Source organism: Prinia subflava, chromosome 2, assembly GCF_021018805.1.
Source record: "Prinia subflava isolate CZ2003 ecotype Zambia chromosome 2, Cam_Psub_1.2, whole genome shotgun sequence".
Lineage (NCBI taxonomy): Eukaryota > Metazoa > Chordata > Aves > Passeriformes > Cisticolidae > Prinia > Prinia subflava.
In genome coordinates this window covers 99990262-100008390 of record NC_086248.1, presented here as the reverse complement: position 1 = coordinate 100008390, position 18129 = coordinate 99990262, and the positions used below count along the sequence as shown (strand labels likewise).

Here is an 18129-nt window from a genome sequence, read left to right as displayed (position 1 = left end):
TTTGGTGGGTTTTGTTTGGGTGGGTTTTTTTGTGGTTTTTTTTTTTTGTTGTTGTTGTTTTGTTTTTGGGGTTTTTTTGTGGGTTTTTTTTTCTTTTTTCTTTTTTTTTTCTTTTTTCTTTTTTCTTTTTTCTTTTTTTTTTCTTTTTTTTTCTCCTGCACTGCTGACACAGAACAGATTTTTATCTCTTAAATGCCATTTTCTGTCCATATGGACACATTTGTTTTTTCTGCTTGGCAAAATCTGGTCCAAATAATGACCTCTGTTTCGTTCCTGTTGGCTTGTGTGTAATTATGCTTGTCCCTAGGAGAACAAGATGATAAAGCCTGGGCAGGTGCAGCAAGTGTGACAAAGCACCTGTATGTCCCAGGACTTTGTGACATTGGGGTTAACTCCACCATCATCATGTTTTGTGAAATAACGTGAAATTGACTTTTTTAAAATTTACAGCTGCAGTGAAGTTAGTTTGTGTGCTGTTGATGAAGGTTGATGCTGAGTGGTTTGGATTTTTTACAGTGTTTATGAATCTGGTCAGGTAATGAGCATGACTTTATCTGCACCCTGCACTGCCCCTGAACAGTCTGCTAAAGCAGTCCAATTGCAGCAGATTTGGAGATCACAACTGAAGACCAATACTCCTTTTTCTCTTATCAACCACATAACCAAGAGCAGGATTTAACTCCAGAAGCTTTTTCCAATTGTTTCAGGTAACTTTTCATGTTGCAAATTGTCCACAAATAACTTGTGGGAAAAATAGATTTTTCCAAAGCCTTTCACTGACTGACTACATTAAAATGCAAGGATATGAGCATGGACCTTTTGACAGTTTGTCCTTATTCTGATCTTGGAACTTATGTGGTGATTAAACTTAATTAAGAGACTTACCACACAGTTAAAGAGTCCTTTCTTATTGATGGCTTCTACCTGAATGCTGGATATTCATGGACTTACAGCCCAGTGGGAATTTAAAATGAGAGCTGAGCACAGTGTTTCCCATTTGCCATTGTTCATTTTTATAATGTATTGTTTCTGTCAAGAGACATTCTATATAGCACCTCTTTTCTAGCATGAAATGAAGATCATCCAGATTGCTACTTGGGCAAAAGTCAGTAGAATACCCTCAGTAGCTGCTGTCTCAGATCAAGCTAATTTTCAATGCAATAGGCTTGAAACATTCTTCATTTTCCACTTGTTGAAAATCTATTGAATAAGAAACTGCTTACAGTCAACTACTGGTTAAATTTATATAGAAAAGGTAACCTTAAATGCTGTGACATTATGATTTGGAAACAGTTCAGAGTCCTTTTACCTTGGAGAACTACAAAATGTCACTCTTGGGGTAATGTGGGGCATGGTACCATATTTAATTCATCCTTCTTCAATGACTTCTATCAATTTTCCTGCCTATTTTAGCAGCATCCCTATAATATTAGCTACTTCAGTACCACACAGACATTACAAAGGATCTTTGTAAAACTCCAGATAACAAAATATGACCTTTAATTTATCAGACAAGTCTTATGTTTTCTTATCTGCTTCTTGTTGCTTTTCATCTTCTCTTGCTTGTTTTTGATATAGTATACCAATTTCTCAAAATAAGCCATCCAGCACTGCACAAACTGAGACAGATAGTGCATTATAGTGAGGAAGTGAGAGTCAAGAAGAGCACACTCTTCATTTAGTTATTAATTAATCCAGTGAAAAATAATCAAAAACAAAACAGGGCAGAAAGTAGTTGATTTGAAGTGAAGGTTCAACTCCCCCTGAGAGACTAATGAGAGTTCACAGTTTAATCCTGTAGAAAGTTGTAAAAATATTATTTGCTTTGTTTAACAGGCAAGCATGAAATAAGGAGCTTACAGGTGAATATTAGATGTTTTGGTACAGTCTGTAGGATAAATGGACATGTTTCAATAGATGTTGTAATTGTATTCTTAAAGCTTTGCTTTGTTTTTAAAGGAGTTATAAGCCCATAGTGAGAGATTTTACTCTGCCGTGAAGACTGCTATCAGTCATTCTGTGGGCAAATAGTCTCTTTTATATTCATTAATATTCATTATAAGGAATTTGGGAGTTCCTGTAGGGTGTAAAGGGTCGTATTATATTATGGTCATTTAGTATGTACTTGCCAGGCTTGACACTTCGAAGTTTGAAGGAGTTGTACTTCTTGGTGGTTTCTCTCTTTATAGGTTAAATTTTCTTGAGAAGGTAGACATTGAAGAGCTGCACTCTTATTTATTTACTACAGGTTCTTTCTCTAACTTAAGGGTTTCTTTGCGTTTTTATCTTCTCACTGAGCTGATGGTAGGGTTTGTTCAAAATGTTCATATTCTGCAGCTCTGTGTATACCTTCCCTCCAAGCACTGGGGGAGGCCCAAATCAGCCTTCTGGGTATGTAACTCCTCATACCACATCTTCAAGACTGACTACTGCATCCTCCTGTGTCTCTCCCCACACACTGTCACAAGTAGAGCTGACATCTTTCAGCAACAGAAAAGGACATCCACCTTCATCTGATCCATCCAGAGCTCACTCCTGGATCAAACACTGGCTGGACAAGTCTGTAGGCACTTGGCAAAAATACAGGCCAGAGCAGTGTCCCCCACTAACACAGTGACTTCTTGAGGTGAACATGGACCTCTTCTCTACCCCATACAACCCAGTCTCAAGAATGTGTGCACAATAATGGAAATAGGTGACAGGAAAGAACTTTAGTAGGGACCATTACTGAGATAGTGATTTAATTTCCTGGCCATGTGAAACTGTGGACTCTTTGCCCCCATATCCCACCCAGAGCTGCTGTGGCTTCCTCTCATGCCATGCAACTGACATTTCAGTCAGATTTCATCCTTAACTACATCTAGAGGAATGATGTGGGTCTCTGTCTTCCTCTTGCAGATGTCAGGGGAGTCATGATTCAGAAAGAGCGGTGTCAAGATCATGATGAGCAAAACTAGGGAGAGAGGGTTGTTTATAAATGGAGCTAGACCTTGGTTTCATCATTTTGTTATTTATTTCCCTAACAGATCACTGGGACTAACAATGTGAATTTGTATTCTGTTAAAAAGTTCATTTCAAAGAAAATATTCTCTAGTCTAGGTTGCTCTTCACAGACTCACGATTTTCAACCTTCTTACTTATTCCCTTTCAAGGATGCTGCTATTTCACATCAATAACTGACACCTTTATTTCAGAGCACAAAATAGAATTACACTCCAGCCCTGACAATATAATAAATCAGGAGGGATAAAATACATATTAGTGAAGTTCACATAGTTGGTTTGTCCCAGCTGACCTATAGATATAAAGGTATGATTAAAGTTTTTTTGGACTGCTTCTTCTCAGTTGTGACACAAGATTTAACTCTGACTCAAAGATTTGACCTTTGCTGCTCTTCTCTGCTTACCTTGATTCTTTGGAATTATTGTTATTCCCTTGAAGCCTTTCTGTCAGTATGGAATTAACACTCTGTTGTGACAAAATATTGTCTATTTGGCAGAAGAATGAAGCCATCTAGAATTCAATCAGGTTAGACAATGTCATGGTACACATCCTGAGTGAATCATTTCCACCCAGCTTTTTTAATCAAAGAAATCTTGGCCATATAACCTGGAAGAGTAATGCTAGATAGTCACATAGCTGTCTACAATTAAAGTTTAGACACATCAGGGAGGTTTTTATGAATTACGATTGAAAGGATGCCTGCCAGAGCACTTAATCTTTCAGATGCATATCAGAATAAAATCTCAAAGCCACAGGTTTATTTAGAGTATGGAAAAATTTATTAACCTTCTTGGAAGTGTTTTTACTGAAGAAGTTCCTTGTGGTTCGCCATATTGGTGCAAACAAGCATAAATAAAGGAAGGTAGAGAAACATGAACTGAATACTACTGGGGAAAACAATCTGTGGTATTTATGATTTCTCCACAGAGGATGAGATTATATGGTGAGGGAAATGCATACCCAGTTTTACTGGGTCCATCCAGATTCATTGTAGCTGAGTGTATGACCCAAACCAGCTGTTTGGGAAAAAACAGTTATTGAAACTATGTGTGTTTTTCATTATGTAGTAAATAGGACTTTTGTTGCTTTTAATGGAATTTCTGTTATTTTCAATTCTACGTATAATTTTTTTCATGTAGTTGTTATGTGTCTACTGGTTTCATCATTACTAAATCCATGTGTTCTCCTTGAAACTAAATCCAGATAAGTTCCACACCATTTCCCCCTAGCCTTTCCATTTATATTATATACTAGAAGAATTTAAGCTAATGTAGTAGTGTCAAATTGAGATGTATTTCACAGTGCACTTTTCCTCTGATGAGGAATGGGCTAATGTAATCAGCAATTATTTTTTTGTGTGACCTTTACAAATCAAATTGTTATTTCCTTGCTTTTCATTTGAATTTTGCTCCCAGTGGTGCAGGACTGCTGCAGCTAGTATAAAACATAATTTATTGATAGAATCACATTATAATAGTCTCAAAACACATACATATTGTATGTTTTAATGAAATAATTCAAAGAAATGTGTAAGCTGGCCAAGATTAAATGTATGCTACTAGTTCACAGAGGAGTTTGCAGGATCACCATAGAGATGTTCTGGAGCAGCTGCAGAGCAGTGAGATGGACCTTGCCTAGGATAGATCCTGTGTTAGTCATGGAATTACAGCAGAGAGTTGCAATAGCTCTAGGGATACAGTGTGGTGGCTGCGAGGGGGTCCTGGTACCACATGTTCCTGACTGACACCTACTGAGTGAAAAAACAACACCCTTTAACGCCTTCCAGTATGGGCAGCTGCGAACACTTTGCAATAACTGCCTGGTTCTTTTGGGATCTAGAGAGCATTTGTTCATGAAAGGCATCCAGTGAGTAACCATGCGTGAAGTTGATGAGTGAATGATGATCTGTATCCATGAGACTTATTTCCATTATGTTAATGCATTCCTTATGCCCACAGACCTCTTCTGAACAACTTAGCCTTTCTTATAAATCACATAGAATTTCACCCACTCCCCCATTTTTTTTTAAATATAGGTAACGAAAAAAAAAAAGTATGCCACACTAACTAAAACTCATGATTCATTTACTTTAAGTTAAGGAAACGTTATAGAAATAGGATGTTCTCTCACTTACTCAATGACTCAAATGATAAAGCCTCAATAAAAATTGTCGAAACATCTTATTGAAAAGCTAAATGTGTTAAAAATAACTGACTGACAGAAAATATAAATTATTACCTCATTGGTTTCGGGATACATATACACACACATATTTTGATGGAAGATACAATTCCAGAACAGAAACATGTAGGATCATACTTTTTTTTCCCCCCTCGTTCCTGTGTTGGTCACATGACATTTCTTATGGAATTTCTTCTGGTACTTCTCAAATTTCCATTTAGTCACTGGAAGTTTGCTGTAAGAAAAGGAGGCTAGGATGAAGAGAAGCAATTTTAAAGATCATAACAGGAAAAAGAATTAATTCTGTATTCTCACATAATCACAGTAGTTGTGTTGCAATGTGTTTAATTCTAAATTTTCACTTTCATTGAGAAGTACAAAAGGGAAAGGTTCAGTAAAATGTTTGATGTTAAATTTCAGTTGTTTTATGAAAAATATATCTAAATGCTGAGAACAGAGAACATGTATGCATGAGAACATGCACAGAAACAAAATGTATATATTTTATATATATACATATATGTTCATGTACTTTTTAATATGACATACCCTTAGATGTTCACATAGTATATTTACTCGGAGAAGTTGTGGAACCACCTTCTGTGGTTGTCCAAAGAAGTTGTGGATGCCCCATCACTGGAAGGGATCAAGGTCAGGTCAAATGTGCTGTGAGCAACCTGATCTAGTGAAAGGTGTCTTTACTCATAGCAGAGGGGTGGGAATAGATGATCCTCAAATGTCCCTTCCAACTCAAACCATTTTATGATTTGATATTGGAAAGGGAACAAACAGGAAAAGGCCATCTCCTCAAAAGCAAACAGATCAGGTTCTGGCATGCTAAACAAGTGAGGAATGCATGAAACATGGAAAGTAGCCGTTCTCAGCACTGCAGAATAAATATCTGCATAAAACCATCATGGTTTCATTTGCACTTTTGGGGTGTTCTTGTACTGATTATTCCCTGCAAACCTGTTATGGCTTGTAATTTTGTGACAAACTGGAACGCTGATCTCCTGAACTGGGGTAACACTTCTGTTTGACAGTGGGATCCTTCTAGCTCAAGAACATACCTTTCTGAGCACTGTGTGGGCTTACTGCAGTGTGTGCCTACATTTCCTCTGCAGATATAGGACTTGGTTTCTTGGTTGGTTTGGTGGGTTTTGAAATCAAAGAAAATATGCATATTCGAACCAATAAGATTGACTTTGTATTTGGACATGATTTATGAATGACTGCTTTTTACTCTTAGATTCTTTAGTAATATTAACCAATGCAAAGAAAGAAAAAGATATTGTTGGTCTAAAACTCTGCTGCCACCAAAAGCCTATATACTGAAGGAAATATTTTGGTTTGCCATTCTCCTAAGCAGCTTTCTAAGTGGTATTCCTAGGGATCACAACTATATCACTCAAACACAAAAAACTGTAATTACAAATATATTTAAAGTGTTTCGCTAATCATTCCTCATCTGCTATATTTCTGACAGTACCAGCTTTATCTCACTGTTTTAGTTAAAGAAGTCAGAGATCTCTCCACTGGCTGAGAATAGATACAGTTGGCAGATATGACAAGTTTGTCCTTTGCATTGCTGGGTTTTGGTTAGTTCCTAATCTGTGAAACCCCACCACAGATGGCCTCTTGCTAAATTTTAAAGCACTTCCGTGTTTCAGAACCAGGCTACCTTTCAGCAAGTCACTTTTGTCAAAGCCTTGGTGTTCCTTCAAGACATTGTCAAGGAGTCCTACAAGAATGTAAAAACTGTGAATGCCCTGGTCTATTCTGTACCATGTATTTGAGTCTCTGGATTTTATTTAAATGAAGCAAAGAAATGTGTATTTTTTCTGCTTAGGAATAAGTTACAGCAGGACTATTATTAGACAGAAGAAGTAAGTGTGCCTTAGATGGTGATTAAGAGTTGTGTCCTTCTTTAAATGACTAACTTGGAGTGAGAGGTTGGATGTCTTTTGAAAACTTAAACCTGTTTCACCTGAACATGTTTAACTAGTTAATAAGAAACATCAAAAAAGACAAAACCCTGAGGTCAACTATCATTTTTTTGTAAAGCCATTCGATGATGTTTAAATTTGTTTTTTGGGTCTGTCTATAACATAAGTTTAATAACCTAGCTCAAATGCAGATTTCTAATTTTCAATTAACATAGGAATAATTTTGTTTGCTAAAATAAAATAAATGAATGAATGAAAAGTCTGAACCATGAAATGTTCTAGGTAGCACTTTTTAAAATTCCAAATTTCAAAAAATCATGTGGCAACTGTATAGCTCAAGCTTTAAGTATTAACTTTTAACCTTTGACCTTACAGATTTTAACCAATGAAATGTCTCTTTAAACTTTAAAGGAAACAATGATAACGAGCGCCTGGCGATTGCTAGACAGCGAATTCCATATCGACTTGGTCGAGTAGTTGATGAATGGCTACTCGACAAAGGTAAAAACATTGATTAAAACTTCAAATAAAAAAATAATTTGAACATAACCAAGTAGTGCTTCATTGTAACACTAATAAACATAAAAAATAAATTTCAGTAAAACTAAATTAAAACAAATTTTAAAAAGTAAAATATAGAGTAATATTTGCATACCTTGTATAATAATTTCTATACATTTCTAGAAGTACCAGCTGTTTAATAATCTTACCCTGTTAACTTAAGGTTAAAGGGACTGTTAAATATAATCCACTAACTCAATCTATGAAGGTACTCATAGCAAACATTAACCAAAAATTATAAATCATTCATAGATTATATTACATGTTCCAGCATCTAAATTATTAACTAAAAATATCTGTAGTTATGATATCTTCATTATGGTCCTGAAAAAAAAATTTGTTTAAACTGTAGGTATCTTAAATAGTGGGCAACATGAATTGCCAATCAAAATGAAGTCCCTTTAACATTTGCAACCTTCTAAGGGGATTTTGGAACAAACACTAATTAAAACAGAACTTAAAGTTGTGTGCATGCTTTTTGTGAGCAGAAACCAAATAGTCACTAAAGTGACTATTCTACTTTCTAAGAGTGGTACTGTTGCTGAGGATTTCTCTGTTTAATGGAAATGTGCCATGATTTCTCCATCGGTATGTGTATCATTTCTGAAGCCGCTTTTACATCTAAAATCTTTTATTTTAATTGATAGACTTGCTGAAAGCCAATCAGACATCTATTTTTGAATCTGCCTCTGAGATACTCAGTGTGAACCATGTGTTTCTTTTCAGTGTGTATGTTGAAGGGAAATAAAACATGTAAATACAAAAAGGAAATATTTAATTAAAAATGTAAATATTCACTTATATAGAGATGCAACAGAATACTGCATAAATTCTTTAAAATTCACTTGACCTAATGACTTGATGACATATATATAAACTTTGTATAGATATATTTTTATATGTCTATACACACTTAAACTCACTTTTACATAAAGCTATAGGCTCTATGCTGCATTGTGTGGGAAAAAAAAACCCTTTTAAATGTTGGCAGACTTGAAGAAAAAGTTAAATTCTTAAAGAATTAGAAAACCTGGCATTCTTGAGACACACCAAAAGATTAACACTGCTTTCAGGTAAAAGGGAAAGGGGTATATCTTGAAGTGCCAAACACATTTGCAAATATATTTGATTGGCCTTTTAGCAAAAAACATATAAATCCCAAAACGTTGTAAATTAAGAAAAATGCAAACGCTCTCAAAATTTATGCATTTCATGGACACCTCATTAAAAAGCAATGAATTATGAGTCAAATCCTTTTCTTATAGTTTATTGCTCTCATTTTTCACCCCATGACAATCTGTTATCACTCGTGTAGAGTACAGCGTTCACAGTCAACATTTTTGCATGTATATAATATTATCTTCACAGGGCGTCAGCTCACAATCTTCAATAGCCAAGCAACCATAAAAATTGGAGGCAAGGAACGTGGCCACCCTTTCCAAGGCCAGCTCTCTGGTCTTTACTACAATGGCTTGAAAGTTCTGAATATGGCAGCAGAAAATGATGCCAACATCGTGATAGAAGGAAATGTGAGACTTGTTGGTGAAGTGCCTTCCTCTATGACAACCGAGTCCACAGCCACCGCGATGCAATCGGAGATGTCCACGTCAGTCATGGAAACAACCACCACCTTGGCCACGAGCACCGCCAGAAGAGGAAAGGCTCCCACCAAAGAGCCCATTGGTCAGGTTAGTCGGCTTCCTCGCCTTTTGCAAATATCTTCGCACCTCTGAGCGTGGCTTCCTTTGTCGCATTCCCTCTGCAGATGAAATTGTTCCTGTTAAAGAAATGCATGAGTTACAGTGGAATGTTCTGTACCATACATGGCTCATGGATAGGATGTTCATCAGCATTTTGAGGGAAATTGAGGGCTTTCCATCTTCATAGTGGTGCATATTTTTAAATACTCTTTCTTCCTTTGATGGCTTATATCGATTACTTTCAGTGTAGGAATGCAGGATGTCTGGAATTAGAGATAATGAAATGAAGTGGTGGCTTTATCCGTGAGATAGAGAAAAGAGACCCAGTTTTAAGAGAGAACAGGAAGGAGGTGTGAAGACAAAAAGTTGCAAGAGACTGGAAAAGAGGGAATTAGCACTTTCTCTAGTCCCACGATTGATCATCTTCTCTGGCAGTACTCCTCATTGGAGGCAGTGGCAGCAGAGGGAATTAAGAGCACTGCACCATGGGAGACTCAGTCTCCAAGGCATGGGCTGTTGTTTACTGTTTGTTGAGGTTATTTGCATGCCATGAAATTGGTGATATATTAAGTTGCTTTCAGGTTTTGTCAGGATCACTGTATATGAGGGGAAATATAACTGTTTAGAGAGGAGAAAAAGAGGTGAGTGAATTAAGTACCCTTCATCTTAGTAACAGAGTAAGATATTATGCTTTAAAAACCTAAAACTTATCAAGACATTCCTGTGGTGGGGAAGATTCTTTTATATTTATTCTTCCTTAAAAAAACAGACAAAACAAACAACAAAAAAAAACCCAACCAAACCAAGAAAAAAAAAAAGACAAACTGCTAAAAGCTTTTCTTATGTTCTTTTGGTTCACAATCTTGTTTGTGTGTCCACTGTGTCACCAAGCCATGACAGACAGCTACACTCCTGAGATTCAGAAGTAGGACAAGGAACACAGAAATCATCATAAGGGAGAGACAGGATGTGCTGAATAAGGTTCATTTTCTCAAGAATGAAGCACATGCAGATTCAACAGGGGCTGAGGTCAGGTTGTCTGTTTTCTGTGTAAAAAAAGTCACAGAATTAATTGGGACATCAAACTTGACACTTGAGATTTTCTGTCTGTAGTATCTTTGTATGCTTTGTACTATGGATCAAAAACTACAGCAAAGTAAAAGGAAAAATTGTTATTTAACAAACTTGAAGCAGTACATTTAAGTTAAAAATGATCCTAAAAATAGCATTTTGACTTGCAGATTGCAGGAGGTTTTAATAATTATCGTAGTGAGTTACAGAGTTTTAATAAATTGCAATACATTTTCTTGTTCTTAATTTTGTTTTAAATTGTATCTTGCACTCTATTATCCAACTAGTCTGACCTCAGTATTTGCAGCAACAAAATCTAAAACTTTACCAAATTTACCGAAGAGAAGATAGTCTCTAAAAGTGTAGAACAGTCTCATGGTGTGGAATAATTTGGGCTAAATTAATGTTGCTAAATTAAAATTAAACAAAGTTAAGCAGTTCTGTCAGCTCCCCGCATACTGTTTGCCTCTGCCACTGTCTCATGTGTCTCAGGCACAATTTTGGAGGAAAAATATGACAAAGACCATTCTCAGCTGGCACCTTGCATGATCTGTAGGCAGCAGGAATTTACTGGTATAATTGCTTTGCCAGTTGTCCTCAGTTTCTGGGAGTATTCCCCAGTATAATTTGCACACTACTTGCATTTTTAGCCGTTAAGAATTTTCTTTTTGAGGTGTTCCAATGGAATATTTTTGGAAGAAAATTTTCTTAAGCTAACAACTCTGGTGAGGTGTAAGTTTCCCTGAAGAGGGAAAACAAGATAATTACGGCAAAATAACCTTGCAAAGCTCATCTGTTTCAGGCTGTGGTGCCTGAAATTCGATGTGGCCATTATTGACTCTATCAGAACATCTACTCAATTATTTAGAAAAGCTCGCTGCTGCTGGGGCTTGAGTGGCCTAAAGGCAGTTGTGCCATTTCCTCATCCCTTTTTTGGCTGAAGCAGCTATGCCAAAATACAATGAGCTCCTTGAAATACCATGAAACTCCTCACCATGAGTTTCCAGCAGGCTCCAAGAGCACACAGAGATGCAGAGCATCTCTGCAAACCAGGTTCTGAGGGTGAAAGTTCTGATCAGCCTCTCTCACCTGTTAGCCTGGCTGGAGCAAGGACTTCATGCATCTGATGGGAAACTACTGATTTAGGAGTCTGAAAGCAGTATCTGTGAAGAAAGTATTCCGTGGTAACATCACTGCAGTACTTGGGGCATCCAGAGTGCATAAATGAGCACTTTTTGACTCCATCTATGTCTGAATGTCCTGCCTGGTAGAATCTCTGTCATTTCATACACTTAATTAGTCAGGGACTGCACTGGAACACAGTGCAAATCAGGGCCATGACTTGATTTAAAGAGATTGATAACCTCCCAGAGTCAGAGCTGAAATTTGTCTGCAGGATGCTATACTATTCATGTAAAAAAGACCTAGAAAGCTCCTGCATGGCCTTAAGGACATAATTTCTTCTCTTCATTCATATCTGGTTCTTATTCTACCTGCATGTAATAATTTCTGAGCTCGTGACCCATAGGCTCTCATGGGTCTGTCCTGCAGCGTGCTGAGTAATCGCTTTCCACCTTGATGAGATGATGGCACTCACCATCTCATGAAAAAAAACTTTGACTTCTTCACTTTCATTTTTGTCCTTTACATTTTTTTTTCTGATTTTTGCTTATATATAACCTCTGCAGTGGTGTCAACCACACTGACATACGGTAATGCACAAGAAGAAAAGTTACCTCTCCAACATTAATTAGGTTACTGAGGAAAATATGCAGCTGAACAGCAATTGCTAATGAAAAAACCCTACATTACTGCAAACCAGTGCATGGCTGAAATAGAATAGAAGCAAATGATCTAATCAGTCAGAGATTGTTTGCTTCATTTGCAGAGGTATTGAATTCAATTAAAGATTGCAATACTTAAGGAAGATCATTTAAATCTCTATTTATAGGAAAGATTCTTTTTAAAAACCCACAAGGTTTAATTGACGGAGTCTCTGCTCCCTCACAGATATTAAGAAAAGTAGTACATGATGCAAGATGCACATGGGACTTCCAGAAAGTATGTTGAATACTGTTCTGCATGATTTTAGTTGAAGGAGGTCTTAGTCCTTCTGAAAAAGAAATGCTTTTTACTGAGGACTCTAAATGAAGGTTTTCCCAGCATGGAAATATTTAAACAATGGATGTTTTGGTGATGACAGACATCTTAATTATTGCACTGGGAAATGTAAATTTTTTGAAGGGGGGAAAGGTACTCAGAGCTTATTGAATGTCAATAGTAGGTGAATGCCTGATTTTCCTTAGTGCCTTAAATCCTCTCCCCTACTCTGCCTTTGATTACAATAGCATTCAAGCTGTCAGCCTCCATGCAAGGCACTGTGTAAACACAGAGGAAGTGAAATTCCATGCCTCCAGCATCTCATAGAATAAACAAAAGGTATTAGGTAAGGAGGAGGGGGGAAAAGAGGAAATCAAGAGGTGGGAGGAAGAGGGAAATAAAGCAAGCATTGTGTTGTTTCGGTGTTGTCAAGTGTACAGATTTGCAGCCATTGTAGGAGGGACACTTTACCACCCCAAGATTTTTTTATCCAGGCTTTTCAGACAGCTGTAGGGTCACCACAGAGCAATCAGAGGATCAGGCAATTTAAGGACTGGGCTGCCTGGTCAAGCAGTTGGTGCAAAATTGGCACCAGCTGGGTGGTCAGTGAGACGTTTCCTCTGCTTCTCACTTTGCCACTGACACCTGGGGGAAGCCCTGGCCACTGGCACGGGAGCTGAGCATTGCTTTGCTCCCCCCACACTGCATGGGAGAAGGCTCAACATTTTATGTAAAAATATGAGCATAGAAAGAAATCTCCCAGTTTAATTTTTTCAAGAGGACGTGTGTTAAATGAAAATATGTGATGCAAACTTGTAGGGAGCCTTAGGTATAAACTTGGACTCAGAAATTGTGGATTTGCTCTAAGTACATCACTTTTTATGAAGTTATTCAGCAAAATGATACAGTTAGGTTCTTTCTTCTTTTTGTATTTTATTTTAAATATTTTTAAAAAGTCTAATTTGCAGGTTTTTCTATTCAGTCATGAAGGTGATAAACGTCTTTTAAAACTGAAAATAAAGATTCTCATGTTGTAGAACTTCAGGAGCTGAAATGTTAAGCTAAACACTGAGTACTGCAAGGCTTGCAATAAAAATTGCAAGAGCTGGCAGAAGCCTGAAAGGCTTCAAAAGGACTTAGAGAATGGGTTTTGCTTGAATTAGGAATGCCCAATCAGGCCTTTAGTATCTTTCTGGCATGGCTTTGTGAATCTGTATTAACTGGAAATCATAAATGAAGTGATAGTAAATCAAGAATAATATACTCATTTCTCATCCCTTTCTAAGGATTTGATTATGGCAGCTATCCACAGAGCAGCTTCTACTCTCATGCACTGGAAACCATTTCTGAAAATTGTGTGCAAAATAGCTTTTTTTATTTTCCATAACGTATTCTGGCAGTCCTCTTTGTTCTCATCAGGGTGGGTTCTTATCAATAACACTAAGCCACTTAGCCAGAAATTGCTATATACTGTGAGATGATTACATGTTCGGGAACAATAAGCACTGATTTTTGGTCAGGCAGAACTAAATCAATGAACTGAAATTTGGTCAGTGGCCCTGGAGGGCATACATCAGGTGAAGGGTATGTTTCCTTACATATATTGAAGCAGCAGATTTTAATGGCATTCACTGTAGCAGGGACAATGACAGGCTTGGCTCAGAGACTTCAGCTGCCAAATAAAAACAAGCACTGGAGAAAACAGGGGTGTTACCCATGGAAAGAGTTCAGTTTTAAGAATGATAGTTGAACACGTGACCTCTACACAGGACAACAAATGTGAGCATGTTTTATGGAGACACACTAATCATTGAATGAAGATAACATTAATAGGAAGATGAGTTTTTTCTACCCATTTTGGTTTAAAATTATATTCTGTATGATTTGCAAAGTCCTGTTTCTATGTACAGGCGTTGATTCTTTTCATGTATCTGTTTCCACTTTCTTATCTGGATGGTCACACCAGCTTGTCCAAAATTCATCAGCCCCAGTAGGCAAAGTTCTTCCCCAAGGCTCTGATAATTCACAAGGACTTGACTCAACAGATGCTCACTAGTGTAAAGTGAATCCCACAGCTTCCAGTATCCGACACCCATACGTGTCCCTTAGATGATAGATCCTGGGAAATATGAGCATTCAGGACAAATCTCATTTGGAGTAGGATCTCTGTGCACAATGGTAGTTGTGAAGAGCACACATTTCAGTTTCAGAGGGACAGAAATTTAACTAGGTGCATGAAACCCATGCATTTTCCTTGTGGTTTTTTGTTGTTGTTGTTGTTGTTGTAAATATATTAAGAATTTTAAGATTCTTCTAGTGATTAATTGTTTTAAAACATAATTATCAACATCACTGACACTCAAGAGGTCTAAAAAATTGAAAAGAGAATACAATGAGCATTAAAATTCTCTATCTTTGTTTTAATATTTGCTACCTGGTCACATTTGATTTTCCTATTCTACTGCAGAATATTTGCGTATTGAATATCGGCTTTTCAGTTGGAGTACTGAAGTTGTGGAAATAGGGTGGCTTTAGAAAATCAGTATTGAGTACAATTGCCTCTTGAACTGGCTCATTGGTTTGTTGTTTTCAAGTATGATTTACAGGATCTAATGGTTGTCTGTCTGTCCCTCTTAATAAGTATTGCATTCCTTGACCAATTCAGTCAAATCTGGTTCAGCATAAAGATTTCAATGATATTAAGCTCCCAGAGAGGCTATATTGTGTCAGTTCTGATGCCCATTCTCGTCTCCTGTTGGATATTGAAGAGCCAGGTCTTCCCCTGCTTTGTGTTTAAAAAGCAAAGATGAAAAAGAAAAACAAAGTGTATGTGTAGTCTTAGTATGAGTTTCTCAAAAGTTCCACAGACTCATTAATGTTTCTGTATTCCACCAATGTTTCAAAAATCTTATCCTATGACACTTTTATATGTAAATACTCTAACAGTATCCTTACTTATGCCAAGCTCAGAGGATAAGATTTGCTCTAAGTTGTTGTTGTTGGCATTTGTTGGAGAGCAATGGTTCTTAGAGTCTCTTTGGAGCACAGTGGAGCACCAAAGGCAAATCCTAACCAGTTGCATGGAAAACCACAGGCACAGAAACAACTGAACATCATCAGCAAAGCTGTTTCATTCCTACTGCACTGTACAATCCAGAAAAGACTTCTGGTTTGGCTTTAGATGTATTAACTTCAAGAGGAACCATGCAGATGGGATGGGATTCCAGCCCCTTCAAAAGGAAGCCAAACTATGGAATTTCTGTTCAGCCAGTGGGATATGTCTAAAACCTTGAGCACTGCTTTGAAACTACCCCCCCTATGTTGTATACACCCAGGGAAAAAATCTGCTTGTAAATGAAATTAGAGCAGTATCAGTAATCTAAAGAATGGCAAGATGCTTGCATAAATTGCTGATTAATTAGTTGTAAATAAAATTTCTTTTTAAGTTCCATTTGCGAGAAAAGAATCTCAGGCCACTTGCTGCTTTAATTTTGTTCTTTCATGTTCAAATGACCAAGTTCATACATGACTATTTGCTTTATTATGATTTTTTTTAACCCAGATTGGTCTTATCCAGTCTCAAATTCTGACACATTATCATTTTTAAATACAGTGAAATTTAATAGAGCAAACATAACTTGGTATAATGTTTTTTCATAGCATGCTGCCTTTCGTCATTCCTAGTAAGTTGCTTATGTCATGTTAGGACAGTAATATTTCTAAACCATCCCTTTGCATAACATGGGACAGCATCAAACTGTTGCTGAGCAAAGTCACACCCAAATTTAGGCAGTGATTGTTGTTGGAGAAATATTTCCCTCACAGTTACAGCTCTTTGTGTCAACTTCTCTTCTTAGGAAGGGTCCTCACATGAAGCAATGCTAGGTTCTGTCTCATACTCTGTGCCTTCCACTGCTCCTTCTCAATGCCTGCCAGCACACTAAATAAACATTAAGATTACACGGAGATGAGATTGTTTCACTCCAGTGGAACAAGAGGTTGTCACTGAGCTGATGACCCTTACCGGTACCATCACATGGCTGTAATGCCTTTTTCTGCATTTGGGATGGCTGAAAAAGGCTGGGTGTGTTACAGTCACTGATTCTGAGCAGCCTTGAAAGACAGAAATCCTTGTATTGTGTCTCAGAGCTTCTGTTCTCCCGTGAAAAGAAAGCGAGAGTCATTCAGTCCCCTTATCATTTTCTGGAGCCATGCTAAGCCTGAAGATCTCATTAACCACGTCCTTTGGTGCATTTTTATGATTGAAGTACTGTGTGTTTTACAAGCTTGGCTCACACAATTTCTTTTCAGAAAGCATGAAATAATACATTCTATTTCTTTTGTGTGTGATTTCTGAGAGCCGAGGGAAAGGACAGCAAATTGACTCAGGGTGTGACCTTCCTCTCTAAGCGGTGAGAGCCCAGAGCAGGCACCTTGCCCTGATAAAGCTTCAAAGTGCTGCCACACTTGCAGCCCTCCCATTGCACTGCAGCAGTGCCAGTCCTGCTGCTGCAGCCAGCCAATGGATTCCAAGTGTTTCCACGGCACATGGAGCCGCTGGGAAAAGTTTTCTTTCCGTATCTAATTAATCAGGCTAATTGCTGCAAGTTGCAGTGTTCAACCTGATTTTATGTGTGGCTGGCAAGAACCTGACTACAAGAGTCTGTTTTGTTAAACATCAAGCATGTATCAGAGCTCTTCAAAATGCAGGAGATACAACTGTATTATGTACTGAAAATTTCCTCCAAACACAACAGTGACAGCAATGTGAGAAACCTTTCTGCTCACTTACAGTTATTAAGAGCAAATCTTCATTCACAGGCACACCTGCTACATAGACTGCAGATAATTTTCTCTCATCAAACAATTCTTGGGACTTCCAGTTGATAAATTAGTACAGAATGTTCTTCAAAACCCCCTTTTTTCCCTCTGTGGATAGTATCAATATCCTTTGTCTGTCTTGAATAACTCAACAAGTACTTTGTGATTTATTGATTTATTTAATTTAGTCTGTTAGCTAAACTTGTCTTTAAATATTTGTTTTCATTTAGTAATCAACAGTTGATTCGAACAGCTGAAACTTGTTTTGTTTATATGCTGGCATTACCTCACAGTTAGATACTTCCTAATAGTATGTCTTGAAGCTCTTTGCCTAGAACATCTGCAATTCTGTTACGAATAATTTTGTATACAGTGTTTATTTCTTTGCATAGTTTTCCTTTCACTTAATGAACCTCTGTTAAAATGTCTCTTTTTCAGCATGGTTTTGCAAGCACACACAAATATTTATACACACACACATACAAATTTTTAAAAGCCAGATAAAGTTATTAGATTGGATTTCTTTTTAATGTGAAGGGGAACAGTAAAGTCTCCAAAGGGACTTAAGGAGGAAAACTATGGCACTTGTCAGTTTCTCCAAAGAGGGAATATAAATGATGGGCAGGGACATCTGCATTAAGGAAGAGAAGAACCGAATTTTTTCCTTGGATCCAACTATACCACTCTCTCCTAGAAGTGCACAGAAACATGAAGTGAGAAATAGAAACTGTTTTCTTAAAGTCCAC

At 37.3% G+C, this 18129-nt stretch overlaps 1 protein-coding gene across 3 annotated transcripts in view; it reads left to right on the top strand.

Annotated features, from left to right (window-relative positions):
• NRXN1 (neurexin 1) overlaps positions 1-18129 on the top strand; it is a 460909-nt gene that overhangs the window by 356609 nt on the left and 86171 nt on the right. For all 3 annotated transcript variants that reach the window (XM_063391213.1, XM_063391212.1, XM_063391211.1), the window contains 2 exons: positions 7542-7631; positions 9060-9379. In XM_063391213.1, the coding sequence (XP_063247283.1) occupies positions 7542-7631; positions 9060-9379 (410 nt within the window). The remainder of the gene's footprint in view (positions 1-7541; positions 7632-9059; positions 9380-18129) is intronic.